The sequence below is a fragment of the Geotrypetes seraphini genome, chromosome 3 (assembly GCF_902459505.1).
Source record: "Geotrypetes seraphini chromosome 3, aGeoSer1.1, whole genome shotgun sequence".
Classification (NCBI taxonomy): Eukaryota; Metazoa; Chordata; class Amphibia; order Gymnophiona; family Dermophiidae; genus Geotrypetes; species Geotrypetes seraphini.
The window spans coordinates 250,221,383-250,240,921 of NC_047086.1; the positions used below are offsets into that span (position 1 = coordinate 250,221,383).

General features: G+C 43.6%; 1 protein-coding gene across 1 annotated transcript in view; it reads left to right on the forward strand.

The window, feature by feature from the left end:
- LOC117357521 (sulfotransferase 6B1-like) overlaps positions 1-16,947 on the forward strand; it is a 46,341-nt gene extending 29,394 nt beyond the window's left edge. The window contains exons 6-7 of the mRNA XM_033938258.1: positions 6,912-7,068; positions 16,604-16,947. Of these exons, the coding sequence (XP_033794149.1) occupies positions 6,912-7,068; positions 16,604-16,734 (288 nt within the window). The 3' untranslated portion in view covers positions 16,735-16,947. The remainder of the gene's footprint in view (positions 1-6,911; positions 7,069-16,603) is intronic.
- Positions 16,948-19,539: the final 2,592 nt, after the last annotated feature.

Sequence of the window (19,539 nt, forward strand, 5' to 3'; positions counted from 1 at the left end):
CATGCTGCGCATGCGCAGTGCCTGCCTCAGCTGGTTTCCTGCCCCTATCTCCGATGCCGGCTGACTTTCTGCCTTCTGACTATGCTGCCACTACCGGGCCGCCTCTTCTTCTCATCCTCAGACCAGCAGCAGCCACGGGGCATTTGCTAGGCTGGCCCACTTTGATAATGCGAGGCGGGCCAGCCTATCAAAAGCCCCGAGGCTGCCCAGCCTAGCAGATGCTGTACAGGGAGCAGGGAAGGGAGAAGGGGGTACTACTGGACAGGGGGGAAGTAAAAGGAAGGGGGAAGGGCTACTGCTGGATAGGGGGATCAGGGAAGGGGTGCTGCTGGACAGGGGGGAGGTAGAAGTAAGAGAGAAGGGCTATTGCTGGACAGGGGGAGCAGGGAAGAGGTGCTGCTGGACAGGAGGTAAAAGGAAGGGAGAAGGGCTACTGCTAGACAGGGGACAGGGAGAGAGACAGAAAGACAGACAGACAGGGGGCCAGGGAGAGAGACAGAAAGAAAGACAGACAGAAAGAAAGAAAGGGGGCAAGGAGAGAGAAAGACAGACATACAGAAAGAAAGAAATGCCTAAGTCTACACATCTATTTTAGCACAAGTTAATATAATGGGCTAAAAAACTAGTTGTATTATATGAGAAAAGGCTAATGAGGGTAGGGTGCTTCAGCTTGGAAGAAACAGCTGACGGAAAAAGACAGCTTCACCCCCCACCCCCTGCCAACGTCTCCAGGGCCATCAGAATCCCCAATTAAGTTATTTAGGACAGCTCCGGTCCACCTAGGAGCTGCCCCAATGGAACCATGACACAGGAGAGAGACCTAGGAGCTGAAGCTCCACTTCCTGCTGACATCACCAGGGTCACCAGAATCCCCAATTAAGTTCTTCAAGGCAACTCCAATCCACCCCAGAGCTGTCTCAATGGGATCATGAGGTAAGAGAAAGTGTGTGAGCTGAAGCTCTGCCCCATGCTGATGTCACCAAGTTGCCTATTTGGGTGGCACAAGCCAGAGACGCTTCTTAATGCACTTCTTTGCACAGCAAATTGCACAGCCACAATAAGCTCTCTAAACAAGACCCTCAGACACTGCAAAAACTGCTGAAAAACCCATCCAAATGAGAACCAAACATCAAAGATAGGACAGTCAAAGGTTTGTTATAGCTACATTACCTATTGTATAAACAATACCCCCAATTTACTTCTACCTATAACAACACACAGAATGCTAAAAAAGAGATGACTGTCCTGGGAGTGTGTGTAGATAGTTGTCTAACAATGGAAAACCAAATATTAAAAATATTCAGGGTGGGATATATGCAACTTCAAATGCTTTATAGATTGAAGCCAATATTACCAGCATATGATTTCCATACTGTGGTTTAGTCATTGATCCTGAGTAGAGTGGATTATTGTAATTCCCTATACTTAGGAGCTGTGAAAGGGAAGTTGAGGGCTCTGCAAATGCTTATCAACTCCACTGCAAGACTAATCAAAGGGGTTCCAATAAGTACTCATACAACTCCTGTGTTGAAGAAACTGCACTGGTTACCTATGCAACAAAGAGTGCAGTTTTTGTTGCAATTATACATCAGACACTGTATCATGCTTCCCCAAAGATCGTACAAGAATTTGTTGAGATCTATAAACCAAGAAGAGAGCTTAGATATGTAAATGGTATGAAATTAAGTTTGGAGGGTAGAATGTCGATTATGCATGCTAGGATTGGAGCATCAATGATATCTGTGGCTGGCGTAGAATTATGGAATACCTTGCCTGGTATCTTGCGGTTCTGTATGAGGAGGATGAATTTTAAGAAAATGCTGAAAACTCAATTATTTGCCACTGCCTTCCTATGCTAATTTCCTTTTTAGATTTTTTTTTTCTTTTTACAGTAATGTATGATTTAAAGCCTGTTTGAATTTCTGAATTTGTGTTTTATCCCTGGGAAACAAGATTTTATGTATGTGATATGGAAACCACAGAGTTTTATGCAGTGTATAAATTTTTTAAAAATAAATAAATAGCTAGAGTATAGATAAGACTAACCCCCTCTTCTACGAAACCACGCTAGCAATTTTTAGCACAGAGAGCCACAGTAATGACCCGCACTGCTCCTGACGCTCATAGGAACTCAATGAGCGTCGGGAGCAGCGCAGGTCTCTGTGCTAAAAAACGCTAGCGCAGTTTCGTAGAAGAGGGGGTAAGTTTACTGGTAATACTACTAGTAAACTAAAAGAAAGCACACTACTGAAAAGCTTGTTACCTACGTATTATTATGCCCAATAGAATCCAGATAGAGCAGAGAGTAAACCTCTCACACACAAGACAGTAGCTGTCCTGACCTGAGAAAGGAGGTTTTGGTCTCTGACAGTTAGTCAAAAATGTATTAAAATTAGTTCAATGAAAAAATATCATTTTCATTCTATTTTCTATTTATTAACCTGTATAAACATGGGTACCACACTACTTTATCCTGAATTAAAAATATTTTTTCTTCTTTGTTTTCTGGCAATTTACTTCTCTGGTATCTGCTTTGCTCCCTCTTAAGACTCTTTCCAAGATTTTTCTCTCCTCCTTTTCTTTTTGGCTTTCTTCAATTTATTTTTCTACCTCTATGTCCAGATTTTACTCATTCTTACTATCTAGTGTTCAAGTTTCATTACATTACATTACATTAGTGATTTCTATTCAGCCATTACCTTGCAGTTCAAGGTGGATTACATAAGGAGTTATTTGGACATTTAGGAATACATAAGGAGTTATGGAGTGGAGCAGGTTTCTATTGGGGATTGAGATGATTCTTGCTGTGTTAGTTTGAATAGCAGGGTTTTTATTTCTTTTCTGAAGGATTTGTAGTCTGGGGTCGTGATCAGTAAATTGGGGAATTGGTAGTCTAGTTTTGCTGCCTGAGTGGCCAGGAGGCCATCGTAATTTTTTTTCATTTGACGTTTTTGATTGGAGGGTGCATGAATGGAGTATGCGTTCTCCTATGTCTGGTTGTGATTGTTTGGATTAGTCGGTTGTTCAAGTAGGCTGGGCAGGCTCTGTTTATGGTTTTAAATAGTAGACAGTAGAATTTGAATAGTATTCTTGCTTGTATTGGGAGCCAGTGTGAATCGAGGTAAGCCGCTGTGATGTGGTTGTGTTTCCTCAGTGAGTAGATAAGTCTCAGAGCTGTGTTTTGTACTGTTTGTAGTTGTTTTATCATGGTTGCGGGGCAGGGGAGATAGAGGATGTTGCAGTAGTCTAGAAGACCCAGGACTAGGGATTGGACCAAGAGCTGGAATTGTTTTTGTCGAAGAATTTTCGAACTTGCCTTAAGTTTCTCATGACTGCAAATGATTTTTGTATTGTTTTGTTGATTTGTGGCTGCATGGTACAGCCTGTCTATCAGCATTCCCAGAAGTTTTAGAGTGGGTTGAATGGGGTATGTGATTGAGTTTATTACTAGGTTTGTTATGGTTGGGGTTTTGTTATTTTCAAGGAGGATGAATTTTATTTTGTCAGGATTCAGTTTCAGTTTGTGCTCTTTCATCCATGTTGCTACTGTTTCTAGTGTTCTGTGTAGTGTGTCTGTCATGAAGGGCGCTAGTTGATCAAAAGGAATGAGATTGGTGATGTTGTCTGCATAGCTATAGGAGGTTAGGCCTAATTTGTCTAGGCAGGTGCCGAGGGATGCAATGTAGAGGTTGAAGAGTGTGGGAGATAAAGGCGATCCTTGTGGTACGCCGCAGAGGTTGGACCATGGTTCTGATTTTTCTTTGTTTGACTTTATTCTGTAAGTCCTGGATTGTAGGAATCCTTGAAACCATGTTTGTACCTTACCTGTGATTCCTATTGAATCTAGTATTTGTTGTATAATCAGCATCAGAATCTAGTATTTGTTGTATAATCAGCATTTTTCTACCTGTGCTGAGGTGTTGTCTGGCTGTGTCCAGCAGGGATCCCAGTAGTATCTCTGTGCTGTAATTGGTTCTGAAACCAGACTGTGTAGTGTGGAATAAGTTGTGGTTTTCTAAGTAGTTGGTGAGGAGTTTAGCTACGAGGCCTTCCATTAGTTTGACATAAAGTGGTATTGAGGCTATGCGTCTGTAGTTGGATGGTTGATCTGTTGCTCCTTTGGAGACTTTTAGGATCAAGGTGACGATGATTTTGCTGAGGTCTTGCAGGAAAAGGCTGTCTGTGAGCAAGGTTTGTATTCATTGTAAGAAGAGGGTGCAGAATAAAGTACTGGAGGTTTTTAACAGGTATGGTGGGCAGTGGTTGAGGTCATAGGCTGCGTGGCTATATTTTTTATAGAGTTTGGTAAGGTCTGACCATTGTATAGTGGAGAAGTGGGACCAGGTTCTGCCTGCTGCAACTGATTCTTTTTATGGGGGGGGGGGGCAATGTGATCTCTTCTAGGTGAGTAGGGGTTCCAGTGAAGGTAGTCCTTGCAGTTGTGATTTTGTTTTTGAAGTATTCAGCTAAAAGGTTGGCTGAGAGTGGAAGGGTGTCGTTATTGGCCAGGTAGGGTTTGGTGTCTGTGAGTTCTTTTAGTAATTTGGAATAGTTTTTTTAGTGTCTTGGGAATCTCTGCCTATTTGGTCAGAGTAGTATGTCTTTATTTTTTTCTTTCAGTTTTAGTTTGTGTTGTTGGTTTAGTTTTCTCCAGGCTGTTTTTGTGGGCTCTTGATTACTTTTTCTCCATTTTCTTTCTAGTCGTCTGCATTGTCTTTTGAGTAGGAATAGTTAGTTGTCGAACCACTTATCTGATCGTCTGCTGATTCTGGTTTTTGTTTGTATTGGGGCTAGCTCATCCAAGGTAGCTGTACTTAGACTGCACCATTGTGAGATGAAGTCCTTGGGGTTACAATCTTGGATTATAGCGTCTGTTTTATTTTTTATTCCAGAATTTGAAGGGGGTCGATGTATTTACGTGAGTTGTAGGTTGTTCTTTGAGCTTTTGGTTTGTTTTTGCTTTTGGCCCAGTTGATGTTAAAGAAGTATGTGTAGTGGTCTGACCAGAGGGATCGGGACCATTTTCCATTTGAAGTTTGAATCTGGTTGAATGGGCTGTTGGGTCATGAAGGCTGCTATGTCAAGTTGGTGACTTTTCTCATGTGTGGATTGTGGGTCTAAGATTTTGTGTGTTAAGGCTTTGAGGTATGATAGTAAGTTTTCTACTTGTTTGGAGGATTGGTCTTCGAGATGGAGGTTTATGTCTCCTAGGATTAGGTTGTATGTTGCCATTAGTGAATTTTGGTAAATAAAATCTTCAAATTCTGGTCTTGCTGTGTTCCAGTTCCCTGGTGTTATGTAGCAGAGCATGCAGCTTATGGGTCCTTTGAGTGTGCTGCCTGAAAGTTGGCAGGCTAGTAGATCCATGTATGGGGTGGACGTTTTGCCTAGTATATTTAGGTTTAGGTTGTTTCTGACTGATGGCTAGACCTCCTCCTCTTTTATTTTCTCTGCAGAACTGTTATCTTCTGTCCCTTTGGGCAGACTTCCATTATCCTGGGATCTGATTCTGATGTTAACCAGGTTTCTGTGAGGAAGAGGCTGTCTTGATTCGCGTTTTCTATCCAGTCTTTTATGTGTTCTGTCTTAGGGCTTATAGCTCTGATGTTTAGGTAGGCACATGTTTGTGTGGTGTAGTCTTTTTGGGTACTGTAAGACGTTTTTGGGTAGATGAGTGATCTTGGGTAAGGGTGTGGTTTTTATGGTCTACTGGAAGCTTTCCATCTCTTTCCCTTACCCTGGCTCTCCTATTTTATTTCCCCTAATTCCCAGTCTTTGCTAACTCTGCCCTTCTTCCCTCCCCTTTCTATATAGGGTTTGCCCCCCTATATTTGCCCTTTCTTTCCTCTTCATTATCTCCATCCTATTTCCCCCCCCCCAAAAAAAATATCTGCTCGTTTCTCTCCCCTCTTCCATCCAGCATCTGCCTCCTCTCTCCCCCTTTCCATCCAGCATATCCACACTCTCTCCCCTTCCATCAGTATCTCCTTCCTGTCTCTTCTCCCTTCCAGTCTGCCCCATCTCACCTTTCACCTCCCCCTTCCATCTTCTCCCTCCTGCCTCTCCCTTTTTCCATCCAAGCTTGTCTCCCTCCTTCTATACAGCTTATTCTCCCTTCCCTTGTCCATCCAGCATCTCCCCTTCTATCAATATTAACCTCCTCTTTGTATCTCTCTCCCCCTCACATTCCATCCATCATCTTTCTCCTCTGTACCCCACCCCCAACATTTGCCCTCTCTCTTCCCTGTTCTATCTATAATCTGTCTTCCCACTTCTATACAAAATCTGCCTCCTCTCTCCCCCACCACAAACCATTTCCACTAGCTTCTACCTCCGACCCCACTTCCACAAGTATCTACCCCTCTCTCTCGCCCACTCCTCTTTCACCAGTGTCTGCCCCACCCTATTTCACCAGTTCTGCCCCTTCTCTCCCACCCTCCCCAAATCTATCAACATCAGCTCCCTAGCATCCCAACTGCTGTTGCTGCTTTCCTAATGCAGCAACAGCAGTGGTAAACTAAAACAAACCGGCAGCAGGATATTCCCATACATATCAGCGGCTGTTGGCACTGCCATGAAAAAGTGACATTGGACAGGGCGGGACGGCAGTCATGGGTATGCATGAGAAGGTCCCACAGCCAGTTTGTTTTAGTTTGCCACTGCTGTTGGTACCTCAGGAAACCAGAAGAATCAGCATAAGGTGGGAGCTGGTACCAGAGGGAAAATGGTGCTGTTTCCGACGCCACCAGCTGTGTGGAGGGGCTGACTGGCTGCGCATTTGTGCAGCCTCCTGATAAAGGTGCACGGCATTGCTTATGATCCAAAAGGTTAAACATAACTCCTCCCCAAACAACTCACTCACAATCCCTGGCTACTATATTAATGCTAGATCCCTGTTTTTCTGTTTTCAGAATACGGTTGCTGGTGTGAAAAAGATAGCTGAGTTCTTTGGGCTGCCTGTGACTGAAGAGAATATTCAGTCTGTTGTCAGCCAAAACACATTTCAGTCTATGAAAAAGGAATCCAGTACAACACATGGTGCATTTGGCAATATGCTGTTCCGGAAAGGTAATTAATTTTTGTTTTTGTCTGTCCAACATCTATCCCTTCCTGGGTTTTACTAGTGAATGTCCAAAAGCATTTTGGGATATACTGCTTTTGTATGAAAGTTGGTACTGTATATAAATCTTCCCCACAGAAGGACTTAAGCATTTCACATTTAGTCTGTTTCATAATTGGTCTTGTGCCCAATGATACAGTGTAACTTCAGGAAAAGTCAAATTACTGCAGAAATAAAGAAAAAATAGTAATCTCCTGCAAGTGATCAAGTTTTTCCAGCTGACAGTTGAGAGAGAGTCTTAGAGCAAGTGATTAGTAGGAATGTGAAAAGGGAAAAGGTTTGGTTTGTGTTTAGATTGTTTGGCCTTTGTCCTGCTTAATTTCTCATATTTGAGTTAATAAATTTATAATGTGAACTGATTTTCCATTGCATTAATTCAATTTTATATATACCAATTTTTAAGGTACACTACAGAACTGAATGCGTATCTTATACAGTAGAATTTCAGTTATCCGGCACCCGTGGATATTGGTGGATGCCAGATAACTATTCTGATTGGTTGAGAGTGCTGTGTTTAAGATCTGTGTTAAACAAGGTTTCTAATTCCCCCTTCCCTCCCGCCCCAAAGCACCAGCGCAGCAAAAGTTGTAGTCTCTTATGGCCCCTCTCACCGCCTTATCAAGTTTCAAGTTTAATAAATTTTGATTGTACGCAATATCCAATATTTCAATGTGTATTATATAATTCTAATATACAATAAAAGCCAGGGATGACAAATACAAATGAGACAAAATTATACAGACTAATCATTATGTTCTATTAATACAAACTGGAATAAGTAGGTAAAGGGTAGAAATACAATTTATACAATTTATAAAATAAAAGAAAAGAAAAAAAGAAAAAGAAACATTTAAGGTTTGTACACAAGGATGGGGTCAATTAAGAAAGAATATAAAAAAATAGATTGATAGAAAAAGCTTTAATTATTTTGAAATGATTCTAGAAATGAGATAATGTTAAGAATGATTAATCAGTTTAAATGTATAAGGTCTTTTACGTGAAGAAAGTAAGAAGACTAAGATTAATATTAATAACCTTTTAAAAGAAGAGAAGAGTAAGAGGATTAAGATTATAAAAGCACTTATAATTTCCATATTGATGTCCTATTCATTTAATTCTTTGGGGACTAAGTACTGCGTTTATTGGAATGTTCTATCTATGTATTGAATGCATCTTTATAAAGAATGCTTTTCAGACCGCATTTGAATTTGACTAATGATGGTTCGTTACGTAAATAGATTGGTAAATTGTTCCACAGTTGGGGTGCTTGTACTGAAAATATGGTTGCTCTTCTTGTCCCAATTATTTTTAAAGAAGGAATAGTTAATAAATTTTGTTGCGTCGATCTCAACGTCCTAAGTGAAGAGTAAGGTATTAGTAGTCTGCTTTGATGTTGTTTGTGCTTTTTCCAGTTTATGTCAGTTTTCATCCTTTTCCATTTCTTAAATGAAGTCTTCTTGTCTCTGATTGCTGTCTTCACCGCTACAGTGAGCCATGCCGGTTCCTTGTTCTTTTTCCTCTTGGAACCCTTGTTGATATGCGGAATATACAGATTTTGCGCCTCGGTGACTGTGTCCTTAAAAAGGGACCATGCTTGCTCTAGCATTTTTAAGGTGCTTATCCTCTTCCTAATCTTCTTCCCCACCATGACTCTTATCCCTTTGTAGTTCCCTTTTCGGAAGTTCAGTGCCATGGCCGTCGTTCTGGATCGATGTTTTGTTCCTGTGTTCAGGTTGAAGTGGATCATATTGTGATCACTGTTTCCCAGCGTCCCTTCTACTTCTATTTCTATATCTTGTACCATTTAGAATTAGGTCCAGAATTGCATTTCCTCTCATATTTTCCTTGACAAGTTGTTCCAGGAAGCAATCGCCTATAGCATCCAGAAACTTGGTCTCCCTACTGCAGCCGGAGGTGCCTAGGTTCCAATCTAGAGCAGAGAAATACTGAAGGACCAGTTCCGGATGATAGGAATGAAGCTGAAGATGAGAACGCAGAGGATAGCATTCTCAGAGATCCTGCCGGTACCCAGGGCAGACGAGAAGAGACAAATGGAGCTGCAAGTAGTCAATGCATGGATGCAGCGCTGGTGTGAGGTAGAAGGATTCCACTTCGTGCGCAACGACATTCTGGGGGAAGAGCCAGCTATTCAAGAAGGACGGATTCCATCTCAGCAGAGACAGAATGAGGCTACTTGCAAGCAACATCAAGAGAGAAGTTGAGAAGCTTTTAAACTAGGAAGAAGGGGAAAGCCGACAGTCAACTGAGAGAGAGAGTCGATGGTTTGGGAACCGGTATACCCAGAGGATACCGTACAGGAAGATAGAGGGGAAGACTCACCGGATCGCAGGCAAAACAGACCGAAAGGGACACAAGGGAAGGAAATGCAAGAAAGGAACAGGCCACAAACTCAAGTGTATGTACATGAACGCAAGGAGCCTTAGAAATAAGATGGGTGAATTAGAAGCTGTGGTACAAAAGGATATAGTTGACATCATTGGCATCATGGAAACATGGTGGACTGAGGACAATGTCTGGCACACAGTGCTACTGGGATACAAACTATACCACAGAAACAGAGTGACTCGAAAAGGAGGATGCATTGCCATATATGTCAAAGAGGGAATTGAATCTACTGGAGAGAACATGCCACAACAGACAGAAAATTTAGAGTCTCTTAGGGGCCAAAATTCCAGGAACAAATGGACCGGAAACGAGGACCGGCATCTACTACCGACCCCCAGGGCAGTCCGAGGAAATTGATGGAGAAATGACGGATGAGATTAAACGCAACTGCAAGGGAGGCAACACAGTTATCATGGGCAACTTCAACTATCCGGGGATAGACTGGAACCTAGGCACCTCCAGCTGCGCTAGAGACCAAGTTCTTGGATGCTGTAGGTGATTGCTTCCTGGAACAACTTGTCAAGGAAAATATAAGAGGAAACTCAATTCTGGATTTAATTCTAAATGGTCTGCGAGGACCGGCACAAGGTGTAGAAGTAGAAGGGATGCTGGGAAACAGCGATCACGATATGATCTGCTTCAACCTGGACGCAGAGGTGAAACATCGGTCCAGCACCAAGGCCACGGCACTGAACTTCTGAAAAGGGAATTAGAAAGGGATGAGACGCATGGTGGGGAAGAAGATTAAGAAAAGGATGAACACTGTAAAAATGCTAGAGCAAGCTTGGTCCCTTTTTAAGGATACGGTCACCGAGGTGCAAAATCTATAAATACCGCGTATCAACAAGGGATCAAAGAAGAAAACGAAGAAAGAACCGGCATGGCTCAATGTAGAGGTAAAGGAAGCGATCAGAGACAAAAAAACTTAGTTTACAGAATGGAAAAGGTCAAAAACTGACGAACACTGGAATAAGCACAAACAACATCAACGCAGGAGCCATAAGGCGGTATAAGGGGCCAAAAGAGACTGCGAGGAAAAAATAGTCAAGGAGGTGAAAAACTTCAAGCCATTCTTTCAATATATTAAGGGGAAACGACCTGCAAAGGAAGCGGTGGGACCGTTGGATGACCAAGGAATAAAGGGAGCACTAAAGGAGAACAAAGCAATCGCCGACAGACTGAACACATTTTTTGCGTCTGTATTTACCAAAGAGAATATACACAGCATACCAGAACCCATCAGGTTATATGCTGTAAGCGAAAATGGGAAACTGACAGGGTTAACGGTCAGTCTAGAAGAGGTATGCAGACAGATTGATAGGCTTAAGAGCGATAAATCCCCGGGTCCAGATGGTATCCATCCGAGGGTCATCAAGGAACTGAAAGGGACTATAGCTGAACTACTTCAACTAATAGTCAATCTGTCGATCAAATCAGGAAAGATTCTGGAGGACTGAAGGTGGCGAAACTACAGACCGGTGAGTCTGACATCGGTACCGGGAAAGATGGTAGAGGCACTGATAAAGGACCGCATCATTGATCACCTTGACGGACACGGTCTGATGAGGACCAGCCAGCATGATTTCAGCAAAGGCAGATTTTGTTTGCTGCACTTCTTCGAGGGAGCAAACAAGCAGATAGACAAGGGTGACCTGGTCGACATTGTATATCTGGATTTTCAGAAGGCGTTTGACAAGGTTCCGCATGAACAACTACTTCGGAAAATTGCGAGCCATGGAACTGAGGGCAAAATACTCACGTGGATTAAAAACTGGCTGGAGCATAGGAAACAGAGAGTGGGGTAAATGGACAATATTCGGACTGGAAGAGCGTCACCAGTGTGGTGCCACAGGGCTTGGTGCTTTCACCCATGCTCTTCAACATCTTTATAAACGATCTGGACAAAGGTACGAGTGAGGTGATTAAATTTGCGGACGATACAAAGTTATTCAGAGTAGTGAAAACGCAGGGTGATTGCGAAGATCTCCAACGTGACATAATCAAGCTCGAGGAATGGCCATCGACATGGCAGATGAGGTTCAACGTGGATAAGTGTAAAGTGATGCATGTCGGTAACAAAAATCTCAGGCACGAATACAGGATGTCCGGGGCGATACTTGGAAAGACCTCCCAGGAAAGAGACTTGGGAGTTCTGATCGACAAATCGATGAAGCCGTCCACGCAATATGCAGCGGCAGCGAAAAGGGCAAACAGAATGCTAGGAATGATAAAAAAGGGGATCACGAACAGATTGGAGAAGGTTATCATGCCGCTGTACCAGGCCATGGTGCACCCTCACCTGAAGTACTGCATCCAGCACTGGTTACCGTACATGAAGGAAACAGTACTACTCGAAAGGGTCCAGAGATGAGTGACTAAGATGGTTAAGGGGCTGGAGAAGTTGCTGTACAGCGAAAGATTAGAGAAACTGGGAATCTTCTCCCTCGAGCAGAGGAGATTGAGAGGGGACATGATTGAAACATTCAAGGTACTGAAGGGAATAGACTTAGTAGATAAGGACAGGTTGTTCACCCTCTCCAAGATAGGGAGAATGAGAGGGCACTCTCTAAAATTGAAAGGGGATAAATTCCATACAAACATAAGGAAGTTCTTCTTCACCCAGAGAGTGGTAGAAATTGGAACGCTTTTCCGGAGTCTGTCATAGGGGAAAACACCCTCCAGGGATTCAAGACAAAGTTAGACAAGTTCCTGCTGAACCGGAACGTACGCAGGTAGGGCTAGTTTCAGTTAGGGCACGATGGACTGCTGGGAGCGGACTACTGGGCACGATGGACCACTGGTCTGACCTAGCAGCAGCAGTTCTTATGTTATCCCCGGATAATTGAAGTTGCCCGTGATAACTGCGTTGCCTCCCTTGCAGTTGCATTTAATCTCGTCCGTCATTTCTCCATCATTCTCTTCGGACTGCCCTGGAGGTCGGTAGTAGATGCCGATCTTCATATCCGTTCCATTTGTTCCTGGTATTTTGGCCCATAGAGACTCTCTCAGCGTGTTCTCTCCGATAGACTCAATTCCCTCTTTTATGTATAGGGCAATACCCCCACCTTTTTGTCCTACTCTGTCTCTGCGGTATAGCATGTATCCCGGTAGCACAGTGTCCCAGACGTTTTCTTCGTTCCACCATGTTTCCGTGATGCCGATGATGTCTAAGCTATCTTTTTGTGCCATAGCTTCCAATTCCCCCATCTTATTCCTTAGGCTCCTTGCGTTCGTGTACATACACTTTTTTTTTTGTTTCAAAATTTTTATTTTATTTTAACAAAGACACATACAAATTAAATACAACAGTCAGAGCATGTACAAAACTTATTCAAAACTAAAGATAAGATCCGCGGGGTTTCTGCACGGAGACTAAAGGACTCAACAAGACAATTCAAAAACCATCTCCCTATCCCAATCCCACCCTATACTCTCTCCCACTACACCCTCCCCAGCACTCCAGTGTTAAAACGCCAAAAACAAATTCAAAAATTCAACAGGGCAAATGGCCCAGAACTTTCTCCAATGACCAGGCCCACAATTCTTAACATCCAAATATTCATACCTTAACAGAGTGAACAGTTCATTTTTCCACATAGTAATAGTAGGTACCTCTGCCTGGCACCACAACAAGAGTATACATTTTCTAGCCAATAAAGAAGCTTTTTGTAATAACAAATAATTACCCTTAGACAATCCCAAGGAAGAGATCTGAGAGAAAAGCAGGACATTTGCCCGCAACGGAACTCGCCTTTGCATGATCATCTGCAGGTGAAGACCAACAAATAACCAAAAGGTTTGCAATCTGTCACAAGACCAGAACATATGAAAAAGACCAGCTGGCGTTGAATGGCACTTGGGACAGTTAGCATGAGAGGCAAACCCTGCCACATATGCCCTATAGGGTGAGATATAAAGGCGTAACAGGAATTTATAGTACTATTCTTGCAAAGTAACAGAGCGAGTCAAATGCGGTAGACGTTTCATAAGAAGACACAAACCATCTCCAGTTATCTGTTCAGAGGAGGCAAGATCTTGATTCCACACCACCACCACAGCTTCATAGTCCCAAGGAGCACTGAAACTGCCCAAACTGACCTGATGAAAGGACAAACTGGTTCTAGGCTGTCTAGACAGGGTCAAAGTTTCCTGGACCATATCCGCCATGTCCTCATTCAAAGTATTATGGTCCAAAGAGTGTAGGCAATGCGAGACTTGACCATAGGAAAACCAATCTTGAGCCTGCAAAAGTCCCCGAGCCTGGAGATCCTGAAAGGACAAAGGAAATCCGTGCTCCAACACCACATCCTGCCCCTAGCATAAACCAAGGCCTGTCTATCTCTGCAAATACAGCTTAGAGCCGTCTGGATCCAAGTCTCGATTCCCCCATAAGGGCAACAATACTGTAGAGGAGAAAGGCAAATGTATATGTTTGCATAACCATTGCCTGCACTGTCACATAGATTTCAACAGGGGATGGGAATGGATAGAAAAAATCCTATAAGGTCTTTTGGCATGGAGATAATATAACAAGTGTTGGTGCCATAAGCTGCTGTTCAAGTGAAACAGGGGTATAGTGTTGAGTGTTCTTGATCCAATCAACCAGATGGCGGAGGAGACAGGCAATATTATAACGTCTCAAATCCGGCAATGCCAAGCCACCTCTCCCCACTGGCAAAGAGAGTTGCGCTAATGACAGTCTAGGCTTCTTGTTGTTCCAAAGAAATTTTCGCAAAACTTTCTGATACTGTCCCAGATCCTTATTAGTCACATACATAGGAAAAGTTTGCATCACTTAAATCCATTTTGGAGACAACACCATTTTAAATAAAGCAATTCTGCCCCTCAAAGTCAGCGGGAATTTGGTCCAAAGCGCCGATAAATCCCGTGATTTTCCCAACGATACAGTGAAGTTTGCAGCTTAAGCTTTCTTTAGGTCAGCCGTGTACATACACTTAAGTTTGTGGCCTGTTACTTCTTGCATTTCCTTCCCTCTTCTGTCTTCCTCGCTTCTGTCCCTTTCGATCCGTCAGGATTTCTATCTTGCCTATGATCTGGTGAGTCTTCCCCGCAATCTTCTTGCATGGTATCCTCTGGGAATACCGTTTCCCAAACTATCGACTCTTGGTTGACTGTCGGCTTTCCCCTTCTTCTTAGTTTAAAAACTTCTCAATTTCTCGCTTGATGCTGCTTGCAAGTAGCCTCATTCCGTCTCCACTGAGGTGGAGTCCATCCTTCCTGTATAGCTTGCTCTTCCCCCAGAACATCATCCAGTTGTGCACGAAGTGGAATCCTTCTTCCTTACACCAATGCCTCATCCATGTGTTGCCTGCTTGCAGTTCCGCCTGTCTCTTCCCATCGGTCCTGGGTACTGGCAAGATCTCTAAGAATGCTACCCTTGGCGTTCTGGTCTTCAGCTTCCTTCTTAGCATCTGGAACTGGTCTTTCAGTGTTTCCCTGCTATAGTTCCAGTTGCTCATGTCGTTTGTCTCCACGTGGATCACAACCTCCGCGCTGTCGATGATCCTGTCAATGCGGCTCACTATGTCTTCTACTTTGGCTCCTGGTAGGCAGGTCACCAGCCAATCCTTTCTTCCTCCCGCTATGTGGCTGTCGACTTGTTGGATGATGGAGTCCCCCATGACAATTGCTGTCTTCTCTTGTTTCTCTAGCCGCAGGTCTGTGTGCTTGGTGAATGTCCATCTCTCTGGCCGCAGGTCCGTGTCCTCAGCGCACTTCCCTCTTTCCTCATCCCAGTGTTGGTTTGCACTGGACTTGTCTTCCTGTGGGTTCCCTCCGCTGTTTCCAGGTCTCACTGCTGTGTCATCTATTCCTTCCTTGTGGTTGTCCTCCAGGTGGTCCTCATTCACTGTAGGTGTATCTTGGCAGTTCCACTGTTTTTAATTTTCCAAGGCCTCTCTATGCCTCCTCGATTAACTTCTCTAACTTCCTGACCTCTTCCTCAATGGTTCCCTCTGTCATGAAGTTTTCTGCCTCTCTGTCCTCTTCCTGAACTGCTCGAAATGCTTCTAGTTCTAGTACTCTACCCTCCATTAGTCTGACTTGCTTCTTCAGGCCCTCCAGTTCCTCGCATCAAGCACATAAATAAGACTGCCTCCCAGAGGGGAGGTAATCATACATATGACAAACGGTGCAGAAAACTGGGTAGCTCAACATCCTGCTTCTTTCTGCTGCTTTCATTGCTATCCGCTTGCCAGTCTGCCATCTGAAGTGGCTTCTCACTGTTTCTCAGGTCCTCTATGCTTCTTGTTCTTCCCTATAGGCCTTTTCACGCTTTGTCTGAAGTGGCTTCTCCTTGTGTAGGAATCTGTGTAGCGTCCTTAGTATTACTGTACAGTCCATCTCCTGATTATAAACCTGCTACCCCTGTTGTTTGTGTGTGTCCTTGTGTCTGCTGTGTTTGCTCTCTGCTACTTCTGTGTTTATTTATCTGCTGCTTGTCTGTCCTGTTGCCCTTGTGGTACTTGCCTGTGTAGGTGTCCTTCTTTTTTGCAGTGACTCGTCCCTTCTTAAGGCCCTTCGCTAAGGCGAGCGCCTTTGACGCGTGCCGAATGGGTGAGCGCTGTTGGCCCCTCCCCTTTTAAGGGGGACCTCCGGGTCTGTGCTTCGCTGACGTCGAAGGGGTGGGCGGAGCTACCTCTCATTGTTGCCCTTCACTCTCGCCTGCCTTCTCCTACCCTTTCCCTTCTTACTCCGCTCTTTTTCTTCAGCTGATTTTCCTCCTTCTCCTGCCTCCTGACTTTCTCCAGGCTGCCCTGCTCTCTGGCACAGTGGTGTACTCACCATTGGCCCCTCCCCTTTTAAGGGGGAGCTCCAGGTGTGTGCTTCGCTGACGTTGGAGGGGTGGGCGGAGCTACCTCTTGCCACTGCCCCTCACTCTTGCCTGCCTTCTCCTGCCCTTTCCCTTCTTACTCCGCTCTTTCTCTTCAGCTGATTTTCCTCCTTCTCCTGCCTCCCGACTTTCTCCTGTCTGCCCTGCTCTCTGTGTTGGCTGCTGAGTGCCCATTTTAAGAGATTTTGAATAGATAAATATTTATGCTTTTTATTTTTTTGCAGGTATAATTGGAGACTGGATGAACTATTTTAATGAAGCTCAGAACAAGGAAATGGATGCTAAGTTTGAAGAGTGCTTAGCAGGAACAAAGCTAGGAGCAAAACTGAAATATGATGTATACTGCAAGAACTAGAATTAATGTAGCAAACAGTTTTAATGGGAAATTTATTCAGCTTGCACATATTCTGCCAAAAGCATGAATTAAGTTGCAAATTTATTTTTCTATTCTTTGTCCATTAAAGCCACCTGTCTTAGGCCCATCACTTTGGAACTTGCTGATTCAACCATTAAAGAGTGAAAATGCCCGTCTCTTAACATGCAATTAAAGGTCTTTTGATTAATGCCTTCAAAATGTAGTCATGATGGTTTTGTTTTGCTTCTTTGCTTTGAATTTGTTAATATCATTATAAAATATTTGTATTGTGAATGGGTGTTTTGGCATGGGTTTGTGATATTGAAGAATATAAGGGAAGGTAGGTACTTACCTCAATAATCTTTTTTCTAGTAGAAAGGCATATGAGTCTTGACCAGTGGTTATGTACCCCTACTTAAGAGTTTGTATAGAAAGTATCAATGTACTTTTTCGTCTCTACCTCCTCTGCACTACTCTGTGTTGCTCAGTTCATACCAAAGTAGTCAAGAAAGAAAGAAAAAGAAACAAAGAGGAGGGGTACAGGGAACTCCCCGCTCAGCTCAAATCTGTTCTGACATCAAAATAAACCATTAAATAATATGGTAAAAACTTAACCTGTAACAAGGTGGAACACAAACACAGAAACATGATGGCAGATAAAGGCCAAATGGCCCATCCAGTCTGCCCAAACAACCTGAGTGTAACCAGAACTAACATCAATGTGACCACCGTACTCTACCATTTTTATTTTTTTTTTTAATGGAAGAAAATTAGCATGGGGGTATTCTCCTGATGAGACTTTCCTCTGGATACTGTGGAAACCTTCAGGGTATTCAACACTCTTTAGATCCTGGGACAGCAAAAGGTCAAGCATGAGCCAGGAGTGCTTATGCCTGAGGCAGTAAGTAGGTGAAATGACAACTTGACAGGGTGGGATGTCAGTACTCGCATGCCTTTCTACTAGAAAGAATATTATCAAGGTAAGTACCTAATCTTCCCTTCTAGTGCAAAACGTATATGAGTCATGACCAGTGGGACGTATCAACACAGTCCCTCCGGCCTAGGGCAGGGCAGATAAGCCTACTGCTAGAACAGAGGACTCAAAGGCAGCATCCACTTGCACCACCATGTCCACTCTGTAAAACTTAGTGAACATATGGAAGTTGGACCAAGTGGCCACCCTACAAAATTTCTCAGGTTGTATTGCCTTGGACTCCCATCTATGAATCAGCCACACTCCTGATAGAGTGTGCTATCAATGAAACTGGGGGTTATTTACCGCACCCAATGTACGCTGAAGAAATAGCCTTATGAATTAATTTTGAAATGGAAGCCTTAAATACTGGCCTCCCCAAATGGCTAGGATGCGTTAACATGAAAAGAAGACCCAACAGATGAAAACCATTCCTGACATCCAGCAAGGCCAGCGCTTTGCCTTTTTTCTGGAACCTGTGGACTGGAAGGCAGGTAGTTGGACTTCTGGGTTTGCATGGAAAGCTAAGACAACCTTTGGCAAAAAGGAAGGTGCCATGCACAGAGATGGAGAAAGGACTCCCTGCAGGACAGAGCCTGAAGCTTCAAAACCCTCCTCACTGCAGCAAAAGCCACAAGAAAAATCATTTTGATAGTGAAATCAATCATCGACGTCTCCTCAAAAGGCTTATTTGGAGCCTTGTTCAGGGAATGGAGGACAATGTTAAGAAGCCATGTAGGGAAAGACTGCCACACACTGGCACTCTCAGCCTCACAGCTCCCTTCAAAAATCTGGCAACATCTGAACGGGCAGCCAGAGAAATGCCTTCCTCTTGGCTCCTAAAGTAAGAAAGACCTGTACTTTGTGGGATCCAGTCACTAGACCTTGGCTAGCCCATTCTGCAAAAACACTCCAGGATTACCAGAAGTGGGGCCTAAAGTGGCTCCTCAATCTTTCCTTAATTGCTTCTGATAATTTCAGCTATACACGGCTGAAAGCAGTGCAACAAGCAGAAAGTGAAAAACTATCTAAACTTCACTTTCTGCATGTTGCACTGCTTTCAGCTGTATTACATTACATTACATTAGGGATTTCTATTCCGCCATTACCTTGCTGTATATAGCTGAAATTATCAGAAGCAATTAAGGAAAGATTTATAAACTATAACGAGTTTTACCTCATGCAAAGTTGTCATTTCTTTAATATGACATTAACTATTTTTTCTGTGGCCCTCCAAGTATCTACAAATCCAAAATGTGGCCCTGCAAAGGGTTTGAGTTTGAGACTGCTGCTCTACACGGATGGGAAAAGGGGGCAATGTCTAGAAAGCAGTATATACTAATGTTTGAAGTATAGAAAACAGGATTCTGGATCTAGAAGCTGTGATTGAAGAAGATGAGTTGGATATAGTGGTGAACACGGAGACCCTTGACTGCGATGTAGTTATACTGGGCTATAATCTGTTCAGGAAGAAAAGGAGGGGGAGTAGTTATATGTTAAAGATCTTATTAAAGCCACACAATTGCAGGAACTACAGGGCAAGGAAGAGGCAAGGCAGGATTCTTCGAGGGCCCCTAGGCACACAAGTACACTGGGCCCCCTATCCCTGACCATGTCTCACCCATGCCCTGCCCCGCCCCGCCCCCAAGGAAGAGACTAGTTAATCTAATCATGTATTTGGTATAACTTATGGGCAGACTGGATGGACCGATCAGGTCTTTATCTGCCGTCATTTACTATGTTACTATATTAAACACGACATCCCCATCCACCACCCCATCTGCAGCCAATGTTCCCTAGACAGGAGGATCACCTACCTGCCTGCAGCTCCC